This window comes from Capsicum annuum, chromosome 7, assembly GCF_002878395.1.
Source record: "Capsicum annuum cultivar UCD-10X-F1 chromosome 7, UCD10Xv1.1, whole genome shotgun sequence".
NCBI lineage: Eukaryota > Viridiplantae > Streptophyta > Magnoliopsida > Solanales > Solanaceae > Capsicum > Capsicum annuum.
The window spans coordinates 188,366,460-188,383,135 of NC_061117.1; the positions used below are offsets into that span (position 1 = coordinate 188,366,460).

Sequence of the window (16,676 nt, forward strand, 5' to 3'; positions counted from 1 at the left end):
AAGGAGCTCAAATTTTTCGGTGCATTTTAGTTAGAAAGCGCCATCCCTACCGACCAAACATCACCAATTACTCCACCCTAAATTCTCTTGAAACCGACGATCAAACCCAACCCCTATCGAATAATATTATAAACCAGTGATCAAAAATCCAACCCCATCTGATAGATTCGACCAAATCAATCCCAAATTCTCTAAAATCAAGCCAATGACTAAATACCCAAAATTTCACTAAGTAATCAAAATTGACTCCTTTGAGTCAAGTCCGGTGAAGTCTCGCCGAAAAACAACAATATGTTCCGTTTCAGTCGACTCCCGATGAAAAAAAAAAACAACTAATCAGCCACCACCCACCTCCTTCCACCTCGCCAGAAAACACGACCCAACCAGTCCCCTCCATTTCTATTTTCGGTGAAATTCATCAAAAAATAACTTTAATTTCAATTTTATTCTATTTTTTAAAATCCATAAAGATAATTTATAATTTTTCAAATCCAATTTCATTTCTTTTAAAATAATCTCAAGCTCGTAAATAGAAAGAGGGTATTGGGGGAGGGCGTTGAAGGAGGAGAAATTGAGTATGGGGGTAGGGTGACGGATTTGGTAGTTGAAGGAGGAGAAATTGGGGTGAGGGTGATGGATTTGGTAATTGAAGGATGAGAAATTAGAGTGATGGTGGCAACGATAGTCGAAGGAGAAGTAATTAGGATAGAAGTGGGATAAGAGTGGCAGATTTGACAGTTAAAATAAGGAAAAATTAGGATGGGGTAGGATCGAGGTGGGGTTAGAAAGAGGGGGAAGAAGAAGGAGGGACTTTTAAAAAAAAAAAAATGCTATTTTTCTCTCTCTATATATATATATGTTAGTGGGCTATTTTTTTAAAAAAGTCAGATTTACGTATTTTTTTAATGTCACACCAGTCTTAAGAGTTGAAATTAATTCAATGTAAATTGTTAAGTGTTAAAGGAGCAAATAATTATAAATTTAATTTAAGAAGTAAAATAAATTAAACGAACAAGTTTAGAAGTAAAATGATGTACTAACGCTTAATCCCCTTTTTAATAGTTCTAAACGGGTCCCACCATAATGCCATGTGGCAAACGTTTCTTCAGCACGATATTCGGCATAACTGGATATCATGTGCTGTTTCAGCTTATAGATTTGGAGGCATAAGCTAGTGTACCCTCTATGACTACCCAAAAAAAGGTTAATATATAATTAGTCTCTTAAATTTGAGGATATTTAATTTAGACATTCAAATTAAGTTTTGTTTTAATTGTATATTTCATTTAGAATGATAATTTTAGAAAAAAAAATTGTATGCTCTTATTCATTTATTACTTAATAAATTAATCACATAAAATATTATTTTTCTTTAATTGCATGCATTCGTCTCCATAAGTCATAGAATTATCATGAGATTGATCCATATAGCTAAGTACATATTTATGTGTTGCCTTAATTATCTAATAGATTAATAATAATACGTATAATTTTTAAAAAAAATATATCTAGAAATAGTATTTAATTAAAATACTTTATTAGCAGTCGACCTATTAATTGGAAGACTTGATTCAAGTATCTAAATGAAATAGATTTAAAGGACTAGCTACATATTAAGTACTCCTTCAGTTTTATATTAGTTGACCTTCTTGTTAAAAATATTTGAATCATGTTAGTTGTTCAAGTTCTAAAATTAAGAGAAATTTATTTTATTTTGTCAATAATATCTCTATCATTAAATGACTACATAAAGTGTAAATATTCAAATTCATATTTTAAATGCATAGTTAATGATTACATTAGTAAAATAAATCTCTATTAAATATTTTTTAAGAGGTGTGTCAAGTCAATAATGATCAATTAAAACGAAACGGAGGAAGTAGAAAAAAAACATAATAACAAATGTCTTTTAAATTAACCTCAACTAACATTCATGTCCTTAATTATATGTGTGCATAAGTCAACACTTAAATTACATAAAATTAAATAAGTAAACATTTTATCCTACCTGACAAATTTTGCGTAATTTAACACATATGACACGTAAATTTTATGTAATTTGCTATGTAGAATACTTATGTCTACTTATTTAATTTTATGGAAAAGGATAAAAAATATCCCTAAATGATTTATTCAAGAGACCAACTAATGATTTATTCAAATTCAAGAGAGTTAAGACAAACAGATATGGAAGAAGTTAGACAATGGATTATGACGTTGCTCAATCCAGAAAAACGATCAACTACCAGAGCAATTAAGAAAAAATTTATTTCAGACGAATTATTGACTAGATACTGTAAAATAATAGGGCATAAATATCCAGACCATTTATATTCAAAATGTAATGGAAAAAATAATTTAATTCCAGATGTTCAACTAAAATGAAAGAAGATAAGAACGTCAGTTAGAAGATAAACGATATAAAGCAACACAGATCGATGAAAAAATAAAACAGGAGACAAGAAGACAAGATATTAAAGTTATGAAAACGACATATGAATTATAAAATAAACTTTGTGATATGTGAAATATTAGGTGATACGTAAATTATTATGTAAATAATTATTAGCTTTTACTAGGCTTTTTGACTTTTTTGGTCTAAAAGTCATTATTAGTTTTGTTTTTGGTAGGATAGCTTTAAGATTTTCTTTTTATAAAATTACTTTAGTCTTTTCTACTTTTTTAAAGATGACAAATGTAAAGTAAGAATAGTATAGAATAGTATACGCGTTTTCTCTTTTTAAGTTGTAAATAGCAAAAGCATTTGCTAAGTTAAAGCAAGACTTTCTACACGGAAAGCAAGTCTTCTTGTACACAATAAAATTTTTTCTCATATAATCAATAAAGATATTCAGTTTTACACTAAGTTATGGATGAATAAAGCACAGATTTATCAAATCTACCAGAACAGGTATTTTCATTATAATTATGAATAACTAAATTTATAAATTCCTGACAATTATAAGTATAATAAAATAAGCTCATGTTAGTTACTTTATAGTAGAATTATTCAAAGAATAGCATGTTAAGAAGTTTATTAGCAAAGTGAAAAAGGAGAAAAATTCCTAGAACTATGTCATCCTAAAGGTGAAATCCATAAGGCAAAGAAGCCGTAATAGGGGAGTAACTAGAGTAGAGGCGCTGTTTAGGGGAAAAGTATCCAGATTACCATGCTAATAGTGACCGAAGAACATGTTATTTAAGAATAATCTAGTATATAGTGATTTAAGATGATCATATTTTGTTATGTATATGATTGGAGGGAATATTTTGAAAAATAGGATCATATGAAAAATGAATACGTACTTACTTAATGAAATGATAGATGAATTTAAGATACTTGTTTTATATGTACTTAAGGATATAGAGATAGTAGATATAAAGAAAATTATATGGGAAAAGGTATTTGATATTGAAGATGATGAATTATAAAATTGGATAGAAGATGAATTAGAACAAATACACTTAAATAACGATAGCTACTATTCGTATCTAGATAATTACTATTCAGACGGATATTATACAGATTAAAAAATGTTAGAATATATTAGAAGAATTAGAGAAAGACAAAGTTGGCCATATGAAGAAATTAATTACAGAAATCAGCTTAGAAGAAAAAGAAGACAATTAGAAGAAAAATTACTTGGAATAAAGTTGAGGTACAAATGATAATTTATATAATCCATATGGAAAATTATCTATACATGAACAACAAATGTTAATTGATCACATAGATAACATAGGATTACATATCAAATATAGCACAATTAAAATAAATTATTATACAGAAGTTTGTAAAATTACAACTACTATAGGATAAAATGATAGATTATGAGTACTTAAGAGCTTGGAGAATAGATATGGAATGAATAAAATTATTAGAAATAGTCATGAAAAAGAATTTAATAAAATATATAGAAACAAAAGATATGAAATATATAGAATATCTTCAAAATTGTATACGAGAACTACAAAAACGGAGAAAAATAGTAAATAAATATTACCACAAAACATTTAACTAACCATGCAAATTACCCAAGTTAACCGCACTATCCGCACCCCTTACAATTGGTAAAAAAATGAATATTACCACAAAACATTTAACTAATCATGCAAATTACCTACAAATTACCCAAGTTATCCGCACTATCCGCACCCCCCTACAATTTGCTTATTTTTCATGTGATGGGTTCAAATATTTCGGATTGATTAATGCGAAAGATGAAGAAACAATTAGGTCCTTAAATTGTTGATCCAAAAGAATCGAATTTTAATTAGGTCGACCCTAAACAATTGGATCCTCAAATAATTGACCTGATTTTCAAGAGCTTAGATTGCTACTGGATATCCTATCTGAATTTGTCTAATGAGGAACCTGATTGTAGTGAGAGAAATGGTAATATAGATATGAAATTGAAATTTGGAGAATGAAAGTTTAGTGGCAGTGTAGGACAACCACAAGTTGATGAGGTCATGAATTGCTCGAGTGGGTCTCGTAATTTTGAAAATGTAAAATAATGAAATATAAGGCAGTGAAGGGGATGATATGAGGAAAAAAAAATTACAGAATTAAATTTTGCCTTTTGGTTCGAGTTTTTTGAATATGGATTGGATTGGATTTTCAAATAGAATAAAATGGGTTGATGATTGTTAGGTGGATTAAATGAAGTGTTTTTTCATGTGTATGCTGATGTGGACTGATTAAGTGACTTTTTTTTACCTACGTGGTGTGCTTATGACATTCTGTTAGAGAAAAGGTATTTTTAAGCCAAAAATTAATGAAGGATATTTTTGGGTCAAAAAATTAATGGAGGAATATTTTTGAGCCACAAAAGCAAACAAAAGCGTATTTTTGAGCCAAAAAATAAACGAAAGATATTTTTGATCAATTTTAAATAGTTCAGAGATATTTTTTATTTTTTCAATAATTTTATAATAGTTTAATTACGAATATCCAAAATTGAAAAAGCATACCTGCTAAGCCCAAATTAAAAGTCACATTTATGGATTATGCCCAAAAAAATAAAATACAAAGAAACTATTGGGATTCTGAGAATTTTTCTCTCACACTCTGTTATAAAAGAGACTTTCCCGCTTATCAAACTTCTCAGTTCCCTCCTCTCTGTTTCTACCAAAAACGTGAACACAACTGCTGCTCAGCGTTTTTCCCCTTTCTGAAGCTCTTCGATTTCCGGTACAAAAACGGCCATTTTAGTTCACAACTCTCTTTTTCTCCTCGTGGTTCTAAAATAGATTCTCTTCGTTCAATTTTATGTGCAATTTTGATTGTTTAAAAGTTGATTTATAATCCGAGATTTAGACTTTAAAACTTCAATTGTGAATTTGGATATAGAAACTTCAAGTTTTTTGAAATAAAATTATATATATCTGAAAAGGACATAAAAGTAGCTCGAAATTTTAACAGTGACACATAAATTGGAGCTGGAGGAGTATAAGTTTTTGTGTTTCCCGCTTTGTACTGTTGAGTCTAATGATTTCATCCAGGTGATTGTACAAGAGGAAATTTGGGAACAAAAGGACCAAATTTTCTCATTGTTCATTGAGCTTTTTTTTTTTGATGAACTGTTTCTATGAGATAGCATGCGTTATGCACTTATATGATGTTTTTATAATTCACAATTGGAAAAAAATTTAGGTGATCGGAGTTACTCTTAACACTGGGAGAGCTTTGACGAGCATGATAATCGAGGTGTCTTCAGATTGGAAGCAAAATGCAAGCTCAAATGATGAAGGTTTCGTGCTACAATTTATTTACATTTTTTTTCTGCCATAATGCATCTGTTATCTGGCTGGTATTTTACTTTCTGGGATCGAATACCTCAGAAGAGCCTCAATATAAGTGTAATCTAAGTGAAATTTCCCAAGTGTTTATATATATATATATAAATTTTCTGACTTTTGTTTTTGAGTGATGCATGATGCGTAGAGGATAGTGTTATATGAACATTTTATGTTTTGCATTGTCCAGTGGATAATAGAGACAGTGAGCTTGTTGCATTAAAGGCACGGATAGAAGATAGCAGAAAAGATCGTCTGAAGAGACAAGAGGACAGATCAGCTTTAATCTGGGAGAAGTGGGAAGAACAAAATGAGAAATGGCTTGCGAAACACTACACAGATGATTTGTTTTTGGATAATCAGACTGAGTTATTGTGTGAAATAGTGGAGCCATCGTCAGATTTAATTGTGCCATTGTTCAGGTACCAGAAGGAGTGGTTGTATTGGGCACTTAAGCAAGAAGAATCTACAGCCAAAGGAGGTATTCTTGCTGACGAGATGGGAATGGGGAAGACTATCCAAGCGATAGCACTTGTGCTTGCTAAACGGGAATTAGAGAAGAAAGCAAATTGCAAATCCAGCTTATCTTCATCTTCACCAAGTACCAGGCAGGAACTCTCAGCAGTAAAAGGCACTCTTATTTTATGTCCTCTGGTTGCTGTCCTTCAGTGGGTTACTGAGATCAATCGATGCACCGTTGAAGGAAGCAATAAAATTCTTGTTTATCATGGTTCAAACAGAAGGAAGCTTCTCAACAGTATTGAAGAATATGATTTTGTCGTCACCACATACTCCACTGTTGAGGCTGAATATAGGAAAAATGTGCTTGCGCCGAAACAAAAGTGCAAGTGGTGTGGCAAAGCATATTATGAAGAAAAGTTGCCCATTCACCTGAAGAGGTTTTGTGGACCAGATGGTGTTAGACCTGCGAAGCAGAGTAAGAAGTTAAAACTTGACGTAGAAATGTTGGAGCAGAAAGCAGATTCTACGGAGTCAGAGACTCATATGCAGATAGCAGATTATGTGGAGTCAGACACCAATGTGCAGAAAGCAGGTTCAACCGAATCAGAGACTGATCTGAAGAAATCAGGTTGTGGGAAGGGCATGAAGCTTAGTACCAAGGCAGAAGAAGGGAACAATGATGGTTCTATGGATAATTCATCCAGTGTACGTCGAGATTTTCCACAGAAGTCAATTTTGCATTCAGTGAAGTGGGATCGCATCATCTTGGATGAGGTAAGTCGCCCCTTTGCATATCATTTATACTTATATATGTTTGTTGCTTCCTTCAAATATCATTATATCATAGATTTTATTTGTTAATATTATCTGAGAGTGAATATGGTTGGTTTCCTTATGATTCGTTTTATATAAATACCAGCACTTTTCCTCACAGTATAACAAGTTATCTACAAATGCTTAAGAGTGAGAAACATGGAGATCTGTAGTGCTATCTTAAGGATCTAAAGAATGTGAAGTACTGTTTTGATTACGCGATCTGCGGAAACAATGTCGTAGCTTCTGAGTAATGTAGATGAATATGAAAGAACATATCTAGAATTGATATTTTAGCAGTATGAAAGAAAATATGATCTAGGATGTTTTGGTTCATTGAAATTTAATAAGCAGTATGAAAGAAAATATCTATCCCTGTACTGATGCTCAGTAACTTATGCTCAATCTCTCATCATGTGAGATATAATCTGCAATTCTAGTTTAATCTCTATCATCTATCCTCATATCGGATCTGAACATTCTCTTCTCTCTGTTTCTACTGAATGCTGTTGTATTTGATTTGTAATGCATGCCTGTCCCAATCATCTGACTGCACTCGGAATTCCTTAATTGCATGTGATACAAAATGATTTGTCTGCAATGTTTCAACTCATTTCACTTATCTGATACAGGCTCATTATGTAAAAGATAGGCGCTGCAACACGACAAAAGCTACTCTTAGTTTGAAATCTTCTTATAAGTGGGCCTTAAGTGGTACTCCGATTCAGAATCTTGTTGGAGAATTGTATTCACTTGTAAGTTCAACTTTTGAAGGTTGTCTTCCAGATGTTTGTGATATTTCTTAATTAAATGCTTTACTTTTGCACAGGTTCGTTTCCTACAAATAGTACCCTACTCTTTTTACTATTGCAAGGATTGTGATTGCAGAACACTTGACTATAGGTAGTAAAGCTTCTCTTATCTTTGTATACCCCCTAGGGTTAAAAACGTATGATGTTCTGAATTTAATTTATATTTTATCTGTTCTTCCTTTGGCTCTTTGGCAATTGTTGTCTAAAATCTTTTTTGTTGTATGTCCTTTGATATCTTTTATGTCTTGCAGCTCTACACCCGAGTGCCCAGATTGCCCCCACAAGTCTGTAAGGCACTTTTGCTGGTGGAATAGAGTAAGCTACAAATTGATTATTCAAACTTTTGAAGCTCTGTTATTGCCAAAATTAATTTATCGCTAGCATGGTGAGGTTGATGCATATTCTCTTTCTAGTACATTGCTACACCTATAAAACATGAAGGGAGTTTTGGGAGTGGTAGAGATGCAATGTTCCTTTTGAAGCACAAAGTTCTTAAAAGCATCCTACTAAGACGTAGCAAAAAAGGAAGAGCTGCTGATCTTGCTCTTCCTCTTAAAATTGTAAGTTTTGTCGGGCCGTAATGTAGTATGATTCAATCTGGTAATCTCTTTCCATCTTATTTGTTGGTTGTATATGGTCTCAGGTTACTTTGAGAAAAGATTCTTTGGATGTCAAGGAAGAAGACTACTACACGTCATTGCTCAACAAAAGCCAGGCACAATTTAATACGTATGCCATCTATCCTATATATGCTGTTCCAACCCAAGCTTCTCTTTCTTGGTGATCATTATTGCTTGTCTGTGGTTCCCCACTTTGCTGTCACCCTTAAGTAGTGCTTCCCTATTGATTTTGTATCATGAATCTGGCTTATTGATTTTGTCGTCTTGTCTTATGTATTGACTGCTCTCATGGAGTATGTTCTGGAACATATTGATTCCATTTCTTGGAATATTGAACGATTAAGATCATGTGCTTTCATTTTCCTTCCAATGTGTTAGATCATGAAGTATTGTTACTATCTGATTGTATTTATGTTTCCTCCTCTCTTCTCTCTCTCTGCCTCTCTTTCGTTCTGCCTGTCTCTCTGTCTATGCTTTTCGTTTTTCTTCCTTTCTTACTTCTTCTCCTTACCTTTCTCCCTTCTCCCTTCTCTTCTCTTCGTCGCCATGAAGTTTTTTCCCTGATTATTTTTACCTTGCCAAAAGGTTGTAAAAGATATCAAGGGTAGTTTTAGCTTTAATTATATTTTTCCCCGTTATGTGTTTCGTGCAGTTATGTTCAAGCTGGAACGTTGATGAATAACTATGGACACATTTTTGAACTGCTCACACGCCTACGGCAGGTACTAAGATGATGTATAAATTATTGACATGCGTAGAACCAAAATGTTCTGGATAATTGTAATGTAAACCTTCATTCATATACTTATTCACTTTGATTGACTAGTTATTATCTCCCTCACAAATTTGTTCTACCATGCCCCTCACTGCACCTTTGTGTCTACAATCTCCATCTGATTTTCTTTCCCTGCAAATATTTTCAGATTCAGCTACTTTTAACTTATTAATACTTAGACAGATGTTGTGGAAGCTCTTTTATCTTCACCTATTCTTTTCAATATCCGGTAACATCTTTTATATAGACCTCTTTTTTCCAATCCCATTTTCTGGTGTAATTTTATAACCATTCTGGTATTACATTATTTTGCTTTGTTAAATTTTTGAAGTGATAACTTTGGACTGTTGAATGTGTATTTGAACGATATCTTGTTTTTTCTTTGTTAAATTTTTGAAGTGGTAAACTATGGATGGTTGACTGTGCATTTGGATGTTAGCTTAATGGATAGTCAATACAATTTGTCTTGGTAATTTTGGCACCACAAAATTAATCTTCACTAAACCAAAGTGTAGACTGGAGCATAGATTGGATTGCAGAACTTATCTGATGTGTAGTGTAATCCAGCTTACCAGATGAGTAAAGGTTATTTAAGCATATTGATTTTCTCTTAAGTTTTATTGTGCTAGTCTCTTTTATGGTATACATCCTGGTTTCTGTCAGTTGTTACATGCTGTTAGTATTGACTTTTCTTTTTGCATCTTCCAATAGAATTACAGTTCAATTGACTATCTAAGATATGCATGTGTGTTTTATTACTGATCCATCTTCAGCCAAGTTTTGCTGTGGGAAATGTATGATTATTTTTTTTTTATCTTTTCTTTAATTGGCAGGCAGTTGATCATCCTTTCCTTGTGGTGTACTCGACTACTGCTTTGGCTAAAAGGGCTGGAAATATTGAGCAACCTTGTGGCTTATGTCATCATGATGCAGTGGAAGATCCAGTTGTGAGTTTATGCATCCTTACTCTCTCCTCAAGAAAAAGAACCAAAAAAAAAAAAAAAAAGAGAAACTTCAGCTACTCCCATATACGATTTCCATTTTCCCGGAAACCTCTAGAAGTTCATGAATATATGGGGAAGCGTTTTCCCAGTGCACCAAAGACATTTATTTTCTAGTGAGCACTTTTTATTATCCTTCGAAAACCTAAAACCACTTGTAATTCCTTCTGGTGGCATGCCAAATTTCCTTCTAAATTAGTCATTGTCTTTCTTTTAACTGTGCAGTTCTTTTGATTGCCGCAGGTCACTTCTTGCATGCATGTCTTTTGCAAGGTGTGTTTGATAGACTTTGCTGCAAATGTTGGACAAGTGCCATGCCCTCTGTGTTCTGAGCTAATTACAGTTGACTTCACTGCAAATAATGATAAGGTGGATCAGAATTCTAAACAGACTCTCAAAGGGTTCAAGTCCTCAAGTATACTGAACAGAATTCAGCTGGATGAATTCCAGTCCAGCACTAAAATAGAAGCATTGGTGTGCAATTAAGTTCTCTATTATATTTTCCTCAAGTTGTTATTTTTTCTTTGTATTATGTTTTTTTTTCCTTCTCACAAAGGCAGCATGTAGGTGTCATAGCACATCTTTTACAGGCATTGAGCCACTACATATGGTTCTAAGACTTGATGGCATCTTAATAACTGTAATTAGCTTATGATGTTGTACATTTATGTATGTGCTTTTGAACTGATGCAAACCAACATCTTGTCAATTTAATACTGTTCCAACCTGGCAAATAAGTTGACTGATGGAGTATATATTTTCCCACTTTAAAGTGCACAAAAACGGAGGAATCTCATTCTTATCATTTTCCATTCGGATTGTTCTTTAGATCTTCTATTATTTATTGTGCATAATATAGATACAACATCATTATTTTGATATTCTCTTTGTTTCAATTTATGTGAAGTCTTTTCAAATTGGGGTTATACTAGAATGTTAACATCAATTCACAAGAAGTATTCTGCTCAACTGTACTATTTTGAAATATTTATTTCACTCAAATATTCAAAATCAAATTGGATTTGATGTTTTATGATCAGACTAACTTTCCACCCTTTAATTTATTTTCTTTTATTTCCGTGGTATTAAAGTTAAATTTGATTGGCATCTTAAAACTTAGTATCCAGTACAAAGATCCATCTCGAATTTCAAGGTGTATGAAGTACATGAGTGGTTCTCATTCCTTCTTTTATTGTTTCTAGAGGGAAGAAATTAGGTTCATGATTGAAAGAGATGGTTCTGCAAAAGCAATAGTTTTCAGCCAGTTCACATCGTTTTTGGATCTGATACACTATTCTCTTCAGAAGGTAAGATAAATAGACAGCTTTGCTCCCTTCCTACTTTTCTCTCTTTTTCTTTTTCAGTCTGGGTAACAAGAAAAGCTCTCCTTGTGTAATTTTCAGTCGGGCATCAATTGTGTTCAATTGGTTGGATCTATGTCTATTGATTCAAGAGCTGCAGCTGTTACCAAATTTACTGAGGATCCAGATTGCAGGATATTTCTTATGAGCTTAAAAGCTGGAAGTATTGCACTCAATCTTACAGTTGCATCACAGGTAAGATGTCTCTTTCATTTCTGTCGACATCGACTGTGGTAACTTTTTCCAAATTCTAAAGGCTTGTGCATATCTTGTGCTTTATTTCTATTGCTCTTCAGATCTCATGTTATTTGATTCGTTCTACATATTGCGACTTCACTTAAAGAACCAGCTTGATTACCAGTATCACATTATGTTGTATAAGTGCACAATTCATATCATGATAGATTGCTTCTCTTGCCTATTCTAGGTTTTCATGATGGATCCTTGGTGGAATCCTGCTGTGGAGCGCCAAGCCCAGGATCGAATCCATCGAATAGGGCAATATAAACCTGTCAGGTCTGTTTTGCATTTCTTTTACTTTTTATGTCGTTGATTTGAGCTTATTTTTCTTTTCTCATTTCTAGGATTGTGAGATTTGTGATTCAAAATACAGTTGAAGAGAAAATCTTAATGTTGCAAGAGAAGAAGGAACTTGTTTTTGAAGGGTAAGTGTGGTCTTTTCTTATAGTAGATGGTTATATTTGTACTCCGCTCAGAAGTAGGTGATGATTGAAAGTTCAAGTGATTTCAAATGCATTATTTGTTGTAGAAGTCTCGAGAAATCATGGATATGAAGTACTTTTTGACTAAATTCTATAACTGTTAGTTGCAACTCTTGGTGAGAATCATCTTTCACCATGTAGGTCAAGGGTTCAAATATATGCACAAGTAGCTTGCCCCTTCCCTTTCTACTTTGTGTCGTTACAGCTCATCCTACTTATCCACATTGTTCTTGACTCTGCGTGTGCTGATATCAATTAATTCTTTTCTATAGCAGTTGTATGTCACATCACTGTACAACTGCCTACTTCATCTATGATTTCCCTTGCAGTAGAGTAATTGTGACAGATGGCACTCATCAGTTTATATCTAGAAGGCCATTTCAAAGCGCCTGGAAGCTGCCTCGCTTTCTTCCTTGCTCTGGGGTGGAGCTAGGTTTTGAGGAGGGGGTTCAAGTGAATCCCCTAGTTGGAAATTTATATTGCCAAATAAGGAAAAACCAGGGGTTTTGGCTATATATAAACTACTGAATCCCCTCGTTACAAGGAAAGAAATCTATTATAATGGAAAAGGGGTTAACAGAGTTGCACTAATTCTTGCTTCTGTATCTGGACACGTTACAGAAGTCCTAACTTGCTTTCCTAGCTGTAAACATTACTTTACATGCCAGAATATCTTGCAACGCCACATTCAACATCTTGAGTACTCCAAAAATTATCGATTTCCTTCAGTAGCCAATTTCTCTTGCCATGCCATCTGGAAATTGATAGCATATCTTGAGTTCTCTTTGGAAAACAGGAAAATGTCAATCAACTTGATGAGCTTTACTTGGATAAGGAGGCTTGTATATTTTGAAGTGTCTCAGACTGCCCATTTGGTCTGGTTGCTGTTATAAAATCTTGCTAATATTTGGGAGCTGTAGAAGTTGGTCTGGCTGTTGTATGCTCTTTGTTTCCTGTTGTTGTCAGCCAAATTGTTCTGCCAATTTGATGAGTGTACTACTGTTGGAAATGGTGATTACCTAGTCCCACTAGTTTTAGTTCTTTTGCTTCCTCACACCTGTGCAATAATTAGAAAAAAGTTCACAAACCAATTGATGAGAAAAGCCATTGGATGATTTCTCTCAGAAAATTTCTAGAGCTGAACCGCATGATGATTTTGTCCCCTGAAGGATGTCAGACCACCTTTTTATTTTTACATTTGTTTTCTTGTTCCTTTCTCTACTCTTTATGTCTCCCCATCTCGTATCAAAGACTCCAAAACATTTTTCCCCTTCTTTTTTGCCTCGACATACTTATGTTTCAAGTGTGATTGCAGGACGATTGGTGGCTCTTCAGAGGCCTTTGGAAAGCTAACAGAGGCAGACTTGAAGTTCTTGTTTGCGACTTAAATTGGTTTATATTTTGCTCTTTAATTTAGGAAGCAGATTCACTTTTATTTTGATTTGCTTTTACCACAAAGTTGGTGTATAGACTAGTCATCTGCTGCCCAGGCTATGAATCTATACTTCTGAACTTAGCCAGTAGAAAGGTTGTACTGCTTTTGGATTGTCCTGGGAATGTTGCTTTGGCATCATCATGATTAGCTTATGATCTTTTTCCAGTCAAAGAGTGAACAATTAAACTGAATCTGGCCAGTATGTCTATGTAGTTCTTTTTCAGCTCAACCAATTTTCTGATTTCTTGGCACTGTTCAGTTCTAGTAAAAGAAGCAGCATCGGAATGTTAGAGCTCAGCTCTTGGCATGCTGTTCCGTTGAAGGGAGTGTAATATTTGGATTATTTGTATAATAAACTACTTTAGCATGACCTCTATACAAGTGATCGTGAGGAATGCACTGCTTGAGCAAAACCCTTGATACAGCAGTAGACTTTGGGCATTCTCAACATATTTACTATAATTCTGCATTGTTATTTTCCTAATACAACTTCGTGTGTGTCTTCCTTTGTGATGCACCATATTCAATTAACATCCGGTAGTCAAAGCTACTTGCCTTTCCAGTTTATGTTGGCATGAGTGCTTTTGATTAAATAGTACTATGAGGTACATCAATGACATTATGCCATCAACTTAGTGATTCAAGTGTGTAGAACATAGTGGTTCAAACTCCATGGTTATGCGCTACTTATTTTAGAGACTGTCACTCAAGATCTTAGCTGAGCACACTGCTCATATAGTACTTGCAATGTTAGGAAGGAGACTAGTAACACCAACAGTCACTATTTTTTGACCAAGTACTTGTGCTATCTGCCACAACAATAGTGAGACTTAAGAGATCATAAAAACATGTCCTTTCCAACATGATCCATTTCTAACAAAAGATAAGCTACAGAGGCAAGAAAAATTAGAAATCTTGCTATACCTTCTAGGGGTTCTTCTGCATTATGGCTTTGAGCAACTTATGACGATCATAGCGCAGTTTACAATCATAGTTTACACCCAAGAACATCACCTAAAGGAAGAAAATTCATACTAAAATGAATTGCAACGCCATACTAGTTTTTAAAAAATAACATTATCAGGAGACAGATGTGAAGGAATACTGCAACAAGGAGATGGGGTACGGTTGCATCCTTCTCCTTTTTGCCAGGGGGACCAACTTTGCAACAAATACAATGGTTTTCTTGTTTTCTCTTGACAAAAATAGTTAGCAAATATAATCTGAGTATACAAAGATGTATTATAGTCGGAGATAGAGGATGCTTCCTTTTCAATATTCATCAAATAATTGATCATTTACGTACCTCAGGCATTGTGGCGACGGATTGTTGGAATTTAGGGTTCAATCGGAAAGTATAGGGTTCGATATAGTCTTCAGCCCATGATTGAGTACTGCCACCATGATGCACGACAAGATAAGTGTGACAAACTAAAGCTTTCGAGGCACCATGATGATAAGTGTGACTAACTAAAGCTTTGGATTGATCAATAATGGAACTTACAAGCAAATCGTCCATCAACATTACTAACCAAATGAGCTAAATAGAAAAGGGAGTTTCCCGAAAAATTCTACAAAACTAAACAAAGAAATAACACAAGTATTAGCATGAGCCTAAAAGGTTATTTCGCTCTTCTATATATAGACATCTTCCTAGAGTTCAAATGTATTTGAACATATTCTCGCATGAAAGGGTGAATTTAAAGGAAAAAAGAGGACATGTGAACCACTGGTCTCTATGTAAAATTAGATATTTTATGTATATATTTTTTGACATTGGTATAATATTAGATTCTGTCACCCGCTCTTGGTTCAGTGTTGAATTATTTACCTCTTAATTTTTCTAGAGGGTCACCCATGTTTTAGAAATCACAGATTCGCAGGAATTCTTGAATTTTAACTATTTACTCTAATCAAGGTACATGGTTACAATTTGACATTTCCACATATAAGGCTGTTGTCTTGGTTGAGGAAGTACATAAACGTTTGATGAATATAATTTAGAAAGACTTGACAGGTTTTGTGTTGTGTTTCATTCTCTATCCCATGGGTAGGTTATTGGTTATTTCGATCTGGGTTTTCTTAGAAGCTTTCTTTTATGACTAGGCAACCGTTTGGGGTCAATAATATCAAGAATTGATGCGGAAAGCTTTAATCTATATCTATATCTATATTAAAAATGTGAAATATCTTAGAAAAATAATTTGAACTTTTTAACTTCATTAAAGAACTCCATAATAGACAAAATTGTCATTTACTATATTTAATTATTTAATTCAATTATTTTTAATAAAATAAAATTACGCATAATAAAAAGGACACCATAGCCGCCTGCCGCCTGGGAGATCTAATTTGACATGCATTCTAAGTCTAGAATCTATATATATGATCTTTATTAGAAAAAAAAAGTTGTATAGGATTTTTTCTTCTTTTACACGTTATTTGCTAATTTTTTAATCAACAATTAATGTTTCTTTTTCATATTTTACATGTTATTTGCAGTTCTTTTTTAATCAATAATTGATAATGAATTCCCTTCTTTCTTAACAATTTTTGTGTTTTCCTTTTAGTTGAAACGAAACAAGTGTGTTGCTGAATGAAAAAGTCTAAAACTCAAAGGATTCAAAAGTTTACATATTACTGATAACGCTCAACTTACACCTCAAATAAGTGCAAGGCGGTCGTTGTCACTATATTTACCCAACTTCGGAGTCGGGGTCGAATCCACAAGGAACAATATGAGTGGCGATTAAACTAGTTCGAAACTATAGCTACAAGTTAAATTCAAATAAATAATAAGAAAAGACAAAATAGGGGTTTTTATCAATCAAACAAATTTTAACGTTTCAACTTATTTTAGAATTCAAAACTTAGAT

General features: G+C 33.5%; 1 protein-coding gene across 1 annotated transcript; it reads left to right on the forward strand.

Moving 5' to 3' along the window:
- The first annotated feature begins 5,051 nt into the window (after positions 1-5,051).
- Positions 5,052-14,051, forward strand: LOC107878213 (DNA repair protein RAD16). Its single transcript, XM_016725133.2, has 16 exons — positions 5,052-5,194; positions 5,657-5,753; positions 5,990-7,035; positions 7,707-7,829; positions 7,904-7,977; positions 8,138-8,201; positions 8,300-8,446; positions 8,530-8,615; positions 9,159-9,228; positions 10,115-10,228; positions 10,526-10,756; positions 11,485-11,589; positions 11,686-11,838; positions 12,071-12,159; positions 12,228-12,308; positions 13,681-14,051. The coding sequence occupies exons 2-16, from the start codon at positions 5,699-5,701 to the stop codon at positions 13,751-13,753; spliced, it is 2,511 nt and encodes an 836-aa protein (XP_016580619.1). The 5' UTR covers positions 5,052-5,194; positions 5,657-5,698; the 3' UTR covers positions 13,754-14,051.
- Positions 14,052-16,676: the final 2,625 nt, after the last annotated feature.

What these genes read in the sequence shown, in the direction of transcription:
- LOC107878213 (XM_016725133.2), top strand. Translation starts at nt 5,699, where the DNA reads ATGATAATCGAGGTGTCTTCAGATTGGAAGCAAAATGCAAGCTCAAAT. An exon ending in TGCAAGCTCAAATGATGAAG is followed by an intron (nt 5,754 to 5,989) that starts GTTTCGTGCTAC and finishes TGCATTGTCCAG; the next exon opens with TGGATAATAGAGACAGTGAG. An exon ending in TGCAGAACACTTGACTATAG is followed by an intron (nt 7,978 to 8,137) that starts GTAGTAAAGCTT and finishes TATGTCTTGCAG; the next exon opens with CTCTACACCCGAGTGCCCAG.